General features: G+C 40.3%; 1 protein-coding gene across 1 annotated transcript; it reads right to left on the bottom strand.

The window, feature by feature from the left end:
* Positions 1 to 6,982: 6,982 nt before the first annotated feature.
* On the bottom strand, positions 6,983 to 7,837 carry LOC145575880 (uncharacterized). Its single transcript, XM_081633680.1, has one exon. It carries the CDS (start codon positions 7,835 to 7,837, stop codon positions 6,983 to 6,985), a length of 855 nt encoding a protein of 284 aa, XP_081489806.1.
* Positions 7,838 to 8,630: the final 793 nt, after the last annotated feature.

The following is an 8,630-nucleotide window of genomic DNA, read 5'->3' as shown; positions in this document are numbered from 1 at the left end:
GTTCTACCTAGAACTAAGTGATGATGCGCTTCGTGGTACGAGCCAAAAGGCATCCGAACTATGGCGAAAAGTTCATGCAGCTTACTGTAAACTACAAGCTGAGAAACCACATATTCTCCCGCCAAGACTTATGAAGAGTTTGGAGACACATTGGAGAAGAATGACAGCTGATTTGCTACAGTGGGCTAATTGCTATGAGGAGGCGGGCAAACTCCCTGAAAGCGGAAGTGGTTACAACGAAGCCGATCGAATTAAACACGCTTCCAAGTTGTTTTATTTCTCCTCTAATCCACAACATAATTTTGCATTTCCACATGGAGTGGAAATGGTTAATAAAGATCCGAAGTAGAGGACTAAACTAAGATGGGGTCTGTCAAAGGAGGAAAGAAAGGGTTGCGGTGCCGATGATGAGGAAGATAGCAGTGGAATTGGGAAAAGGTCTAGGGCAGAGAGTGAGAATGAAATCCGTACTGATGGATTTATGTCCGGAGGATTACCACGACCAGACGGTGTCAAAAAAACGAAGGCTAAGCGTAAGGGCAAAGCAGTTGCTTCCGAAAGTGCAATATTGAGCATTAGTGAGCAGATAAAGGCGTGTACTGAGGTTAGAGAAAGGGAGGCGAATTTACGACAACAACGGTTGGAACTTGATAGAGAAAAGGAAAAGAGGAAGCAAAAACAAGTTGATTTAGCAGAGAAGAAGATGAATTTTGATATGCTTCAATCACTTTTAGCAAGGACAACACCACTCACTCCAGCTGAAGAGGCCCACAAGGACGAGTTACTTCAATTAGTCTACGGTAGAAATTCACTGTATTTCCTTAATTAGTTTATTTTTAATTAGTTGTATTATTTGGTTAGATTTGTTTAATTAGTTTATCTTTTATTAGCTTATCTTTATGTTGTTCAATTTTAATTAGTTTATTTTTAAGTAGTTGTATTATGAGTTTAGATTTGTTTAAGTATTTTATCTTTAATTAGTATATCTTTATTTTGTTCAATTTTAATTAGTACTATTTTGAGGTTAGCTTTCTTTACTTAGTTAATCTTTAATTAGTTTAATTTTTATGAGTTGTATTCATGTCCCTTGTCTTATTAGACATTGAGTAGTCATATGTATTTCATGTCAGTTGTATAATTGTATTTTGAATAGTCAAGAATCTTTTCTGTCTTACTATCTTAAGTGTCATTGAATTGTCAATCATGTTTCATCACTCATTGAATTGTCAATCATGTTTCATCAGTCATGGAATTGTCATTCATATTTTGGACTTGTCATTGAGTTTTCATGCTTATAAATGATAGTGATACCATCTTACGCAAATATAATCCAACTCCTCAAAAATATCCAAACACCCAAGGAACCAGCAAACACAATGTTTTCCATTAGCTCAACCTCCAGCTTGTCTGATTCTGATCAATACGCTGAATTTGATCATTTAGTTGACGAATTTGTCACAACCCATCTACCAACTTTGTTGTATAACAACCAAACACAACCCCAACCCGTATCCGATGTTCAATGTGTTCCAGAGCGTAGAGGGGATACGGATAGAAGAGATAGGGAAAAGGGGCATGTTCAATTATTTAATGATTACTTTGCAAGTAATCCAGTTTATAGCGACAAACAATTCTGGCGTAGATTTCGAATGCAACGACCTTTGTTTTGTAGGATTATGAACAAGGTGGTCGATGGGGATCAATTCTTCCAGCAGCGTAGGAATGCATCTGGAAGGCTTGGGTTATCACCGTTGCAGAAATGCACCGCTGCGATTAGAATGTTGGCGTACGGTACCTGTCCAGATGCGGTGGATGAGTATCTGCGCATTGGCGAAACTACCTCCAGATTGGCTTTGCAACATTTTTGTCAAGGGGTTATTACACATTTTGAAGCTGAATATCTCAGAAGTCCCACCGACGAAGATTTAAGGAGAATCTTGCATCAAAATGAAATGCGAGGTTTTCCCGGTATGATAGGTAGCATTGACTGCATGCATTGGGAGTGGAAGAATTGTCCTATGGCTTGGAAAGCGCAATACGCAGGCCGTAATAAAAATGCAACCCTCATTCTGGAGGCCGTTGCAGATCAAGATTTATGGATTTGGCATGCATTCTTTGGGATCCCGGGATCTTGTAATGATCTTAATGTCCTTTACCGATCTCCGGTCTTTGATGATGTTCTTCATGGTCGGGCACCTCCAATTCATTTCACCGTGAACGACCATGAGTACAACTTGGGCTATTACTTAGTAGATGACATTTACCCAAAATGGGCTACTTTTATTCAAGGTATAACACTTCCACAACTTCAAAAGGATAAATTATTTGCTGATAAACAAGCTGCAGCTCGGAAGGACGTTGAACGGGCTTTTGGGGTTTTACAGGCTCGGTTTGCCATTCTACGACAACCCTCCCTTGCGTTTAATGAAGACATATTGTGTGACATAATGAAAGCTTGTATCATTATGCACAACATGATTGTCGAAGATGAACGACACAACTATGCTCGGGCCGAAGTTTTAAGAAGGTACTATGAACAAGATTGCCCGCAAATTACAAGACCCACTACAAGTGCTACAGTTAACAACAACGAGCCTTTTGAATTCAATGTTGGCCGACCGCCAAACGTTGATTTCGATACGTACGTCCACAGAAGAATGTCACTACGTGATAGAGACACTCATGTTCAATTAAAAGCGGATTTAGTGGAACACATTTGGCAAAAATATGGTTCTATTAATGAGTAAAAAAAATAAATTTGTCGTAAGATGACAATTTAATAGAGTATCAATCGTACGTTTAAAATCTAGGTTCGTTATTGGTTTGTAGTATTAAATGTATTCGTACGCTAATTAAATTTTATGTTGTATTAAATTAAATAAAAGTATAATTGTAATTAGTACCCATAAATATTCATTTAACCAAAACATAATAAATATTAATAGGGTGATGTGTAAGAAAGAGAGATATTGGTGGGGTATGTGAAAAAGTAGGAGAGAGATTGATGAGTATTTTTTTTTTTGCTCACTAAAGGGATAGATTTTGCTCACTAAAAATGCTCATGAGCAAATTTAGTTGGGAAGAGAGAGAAAGTGGGTAGAGAGAGAATGAGGAGAATTTTTTTCGCTCACTAGTAGGGATGCTCTGATGTGCCATCAATTGTTGCCGTAACTTTCTACACTCACCCTTTCTCACCATTTCTAAAAAATTGACAAGGAAAATTTGATATCAACACTACCTGATGTTTGTTCTTATGGTCTTTAGGTTGTTAACTGTAGAATAGTGTAATTCTCCTTATTGGAGGCATTCTCATTAATTCAATATATATAGGATTTACAACCTAGTATGAGAAACCTAATTACACAATATATATATATCTTTATAGAATATTAACAAGATAATATTAACATATTATCTAACACACCCCCGCAGTCGAAACGGGAGAAAGTCGAACGCTGAGACTGTCTCTGAAATCTAAAAATAATTGGCGCGGTAAGCCTTTTGTGTAAATATCTGCGTACTGATATGATGACGGAACATGTAAGACCTTGATCTCACCAAGGGCAACTTTGTCACGGACAAAACGTATGTCCATCTCAATGTGTTTGGTACGTTGATGCTTTACCGGATTAGAAGACAAGTAAACCGCAGAAATATTGTCACAATAGACCAAGGATGCCCGTCGAATAAGGCAATGTAGCTCTAAGAGAAGATTTCGGAGCCAAGATAATTCAGAAACAACATTAGTGACACCTCTATATTCTGCTTCGGCACTAGATTTAGACAATGTAGCCTGTCATTTTGCAGACCAAGAGACTAGATTATCACCCAAATAAACACAATACCCTGAAGTGGAGCGGCGAGTGTCCGAGCACCCGCCCCAATCGGCATCTGTGTAAGAAATAAGTCTTGTCGGTGCAGAACGATACAAATGTAGTCTATGATCAAAAGTGCCTTTGATATATCTAATAATACGCTTAAGAGCGTTAAAATGAGGTTCCCTAGGAGCATGCATGAATAGACAGATCTGCTGAACGACATATGCAATGTCAGGTCTAGTAAAAGTAAGGTACTGAAGAGCACATGCAAGACTCCTGTAGAGAGAGGGATCCTTCATTAGCTCACCATCGTGAGCTCCAAGTTTCGACTTAGTGTCGACGGGAGTGACAACCGGCTTACAATTGTCCATCTTTGCCCTGTGAATAATTTCCTGTGCATACTTACTCTGATAAAGAATCATAGAATCCTTTGTTCGTGTTACAGAAATTCCCAAAAAATAACTCAATTTCCCCAAGTCAGTCATGGATAATTTGGACTTAAGGCGATAAATAATGTCACACTTGAGCTGTTCAGAGGAAGCCGTGAGGACAATGTCATCAACATAGAGTAAGAGATATGCAACATTAGCACCATGTCGCAAAATAAAGAGGGAATTATCACTTTTGCTGCAAACAAAACCAATCTGCAAAAGATAGTTAGCAAACCGTTGATACCAAGCCCGGGGGGCTTGCTTAAGACCATAAAGAGACTTATTGAGTCGACAAACATGAGTTGGAGCATCGGGATTGACAAATCCCGGTGGTTGATGCATATAAACCGTTTCTTTGAGGTCACCATGAAGAAACGCATTATTGACATCTAACTGATGAATGGGCCAATCTCTACCCATAGCAATACTCAAAACAGTACGAATTGTTGCCGGCTTCACTATATGACTAAATGTCTCATCACAATCAACCCCAACCTGTTGAGACTTGCCATTCACAACAAGTCTTGCTTTGTGTCTCTCTAATTCACCATTTTCCCTGTACTTATGTTTATACAACCACATGCATCGAATAATATTCACCCCCTCCGGTCTTGGAACAAGATCCCAAGTATGCTGTTTAGTTAGAGCATTAAATTCCTCATTCATGGCGGCATTCCAATTATGGTCAAGCATGACACTTTTCGGATTTTTAGGTAAAGGAGAGATATCATGAACCGTGACATGGGCTTGATATTTGGGATTGGGCTTGAAGATCCCACATTTGGCACGTGTGGCCATGGAATGCGTGGGCTGCTGTAGGGGCCGTGTTTGAGGAGTATTTTGGACCGGGGTGGGAGAAGGCAGTGACCCGAATTGGATCATTGGGCTATTAGGGGAGAGATGCGGGCTGGAAGGGGAAGTTGGGGGTGAAGGCAAAATGGGCCGCAGGTTGGGTGCGGCCTGCAGGCTTTGCCCGCGGCCCACCTACGGAGTAATCTGCATGGGAGAGTTTGGGGGAGCTTGGTTGGGAGTGTGAGGAGCTTCTGGTGGGCCGTGTGTTTGGAGTGGAAGGTGGGCTTGGTGAAATAGGGGGGTTAGAGCATCACTAGAGTCAGAGTTCAAGAAATCATAATCGGATTCCTTGAAAATTTGAAGATTATAGAAAGGGAATTGATCCTCAACAAAAGTGACATGACGTGAGATTATGGTTTTGTTAGAAGACAAATCATAACATAGATAACCCCGATGATTAGACGGAAAACCCAATAAAACACATGATTTGGACCTAGGAGCAAGCTTATTAGGCGCGGTGGCACTAATATTTGGGTAACAAAGGCAACCAAAAATGCGAAGATGATCGTAAGATGGGACTCTACGATAAAGAACTTCGGTGGGAGACTTATTTTGGATGGTTGTGGAGGGGAGAATATTAAGAATATAAGCAACCATACAAACAGAATATACCCTAAATGATGGAGGAAGGGAGGCATGGAAAAGAATAGCAAGAGACATATTGTTAATAGTGCGAATAATTCTCTCGGCCTTACCATTTTGTGAAGATGTGTTTGGACAAGAGAAACGGAAAACCATGCCATTATCCACACAAAATTTGTGAAAAGGAGATTTGTCGAATTCACGACCATTATCACATTGGAAAGTTTTTACGTCCTTTTCAAATTGTGTTTTAACATATGCTCGAAATTGGAGAAAAATATCAAAGACTTGAGATTTGTATTTAAGTGGATAAACCCATAAGAAGTGAGAGAAATCATCAAGTAAAACAAGATAATATTTATGTCCCAATTTGCTAGAAATAGGAGATGTCCAAAGATCCGCATGAATAATATCAAACGGGGAAAAAGTAACAGAATTAGATGGCTTAAAAGGAAGCCTTACATGTTTCCCTAGAGGACAAGAATAGAAAAAATGAGAGCTATCTCTCTTATTATAATTAATGAAATTGTTTTTCCTAAGAAAATTAAAAACGGGTTCGCCCGGGTGTCCAAGTCTATGATGCCAAGTTGAAGGAGAGATTGTAGCTAAGGAAAGTTGATTATTGTCATGAGTTGCGAAAGACTTTGAGAATGGATATAACTCCCCCACACTATTGCACCTCGCTAGAGTTGTCCCCGTATGAAGGTCCTTTACAGAAAAAAACCGATAGGGTCAAACTCAACAGACACAGAATTATCACAAGTGAATTTTCTAACAGAAATTAAGTTCTTAATGATGTTAAATTAGGAACATAAAGAACATTTTTGAGGTGGAAAGAGGGGTTAGGTGGGGGGGGGTTTTAGAATTGCCATAACCATAAATCGGAATGCGTTTGCCATCACCAACTAAAATATATTGAGGAACACTCAAATTAAACAGTTTAGAAAAAATACCCGAATCACGAGACATGTGAGAAGTTGCCCCGGTGTCCATATACCATCCGTCGTCAAGTGGTTGAAGGCTCATGGAGCTATAAGTTTGACCAAGTTCGGTGGGAGTCATAAGTGGCCCATAACCGGAATAATACGGAGCCGCATAGTAGGCTTGTTGGGGGTTCTGCGTTGGACGGGGGCCCAAAACGGAACCCTGTTGCTGCTGCCCACGGAAGGAAGGGGCTGGGCCCGTTGGATATGGGCAGGGTGGTGAAGCCCACTGCCCATATTGCTGTTGTGGCCAATTGGGTTGACTTCCCAACTGAGGGGCCTGCTGCTGGGCCTGGTATTGTGGCCCAGAAGCTTGTTAAGCCTGTTGATTGTTACTGCTACCTTTTCCCTTGCCACGGCCTTTGTCGTTTTTGTTGCTGTTGGTGCCGCGGCCTCGACCACGACCACCACCACGTCCCCCACCGGTGTGCTGCTGGTCGGCGGCCTGCTGGTGTTGCGACGGAGGTGTGATGGTAGCGGCTTGGGTGCTTTGGGCAATAAGAGCTTGTTGCCCATGCTCCTCTTGCTTGATCTTCCTTGTTTCTTCTAAGATGAACATAGATCGGGCTTTGTTGAAATTTGGTGTAGGCTCGGTCTGAGAAATCAAGGCAGCAACCGTGTCATATTTACCTTCGGGAAGACCTGCAATTAATTGAAGGACCTTCTTCCTATCGGAGACCGGATTATCCACATTGCTTAATTGATCAGCAATGAGTTTAAGGTGCATACAATAATCGGACATATTGGCAAAATTTTCCAGCTTTGCGTTGCTAAATTGCTCCTCCAAATGCACTGCTCTAGTGTGCTTATTATCATGAAAAATTTCTTTGAGACGATTCCACAATTCTTGTGCCGTAGCACCCGGTTTCATGATTGTGTGGACAAGATCCTTGGATATGGAGCCATAAATCCAATTTTTCACGATAGCATCCAAACGTTTCCATGTTGCATCATCGATGTCAGTGGGATGAGAGACCTTATCATCAATATGATCAAGCACATTGTATGCGCATGCTTGAATCTGGAAGAGTTCGGACCACGTAGCATAGTGGGCTTCCTCTTGGTCAAGGGTGACATGAATAAGGCTTTTGATGTTTGTAGCAGCATATGCGGGGTGAAAATGGTTGGAGTTGGGAGGAGGAGGAGGGGGAGGTGTATCGTCGCCTGACATTGGAGATGGAGGGACGACTGAGATGGTGGTGGTGGACGGCTAGGTGGAGGCCTAGGATCGTTAGGGTTTTGTGAGAGAAGAGAAAAGAGGAAACCCTAGGAGGAATCTGATACCATGTAGAATAGTGTAATTCTCCTTATCAGAGGCATTCTCATTAATTTAATATATGTAGGATTTACAACCTAGTATGAGAAACCTAATTACACCAAATATATCTTTATAGAATATTAACAAGATAATATTAACATATTATCTAACATTAACTCTAAGAAATGGCCGCTGATTTCACGATACAGGGTATCAGTAAGGATTCAGTCTCCTAAGATTGAAATGGTTGACAATTTTTTCAAACCTATGTCTGCAACTGCAGATGAAGTTATCATGAGGTATGTTTGAGGAAGATGTTACTTGTGTAAAAGCATTCTTCAGCTTAACCGAATATGGGTCATCATATTTCATCAGGGAGGCTTTGCTTGATTTCTATGTCTGGGAAAAGAAAGCATGAACAAATTACGAATATCATATTTAGGTACGGGTTTTTTTTCTTAATTACTATTTAAGATATCTGCATTATTTTATTCTTGTTTTTTTTTGTTCTATGCTAAATTTAATTGCCCTATGTTAGCTCTTAAGGTTTCTTCTTTTGTTCTGTATCTCTTAGGGATGGAGTGCGAGTCTTGAACATTGAATTAGACAAAATCATTGAGATTTGCCCGTGATAATTAAGCTAATCTTTTTAATCCTCTCTATTTTGGAGTGTCTAGAAAAAGCACTTTCCATCTCTACCCCGTCA

Source organism: Chenopodium album, chromosome 2 (assembly GCF_948465745.1).
Source record: "Chenopodium album chromosome 2, dcCheAlbu1.1, whole genome shotgun sequence".
Taxonomy (NCBI): domain Eukaryota; kingdom Viridiplantae; phylum Streptophyta; class Magnoliopsida; order Caryophyllales; family Amaranthaceae; genus Chenopodium; species Chenopodium album.
The sequence above is the reverse complement of the archived record's forward strand: the minus strand, read 5'-3'. Positions and strand labels throughout refer to the sequence as shown.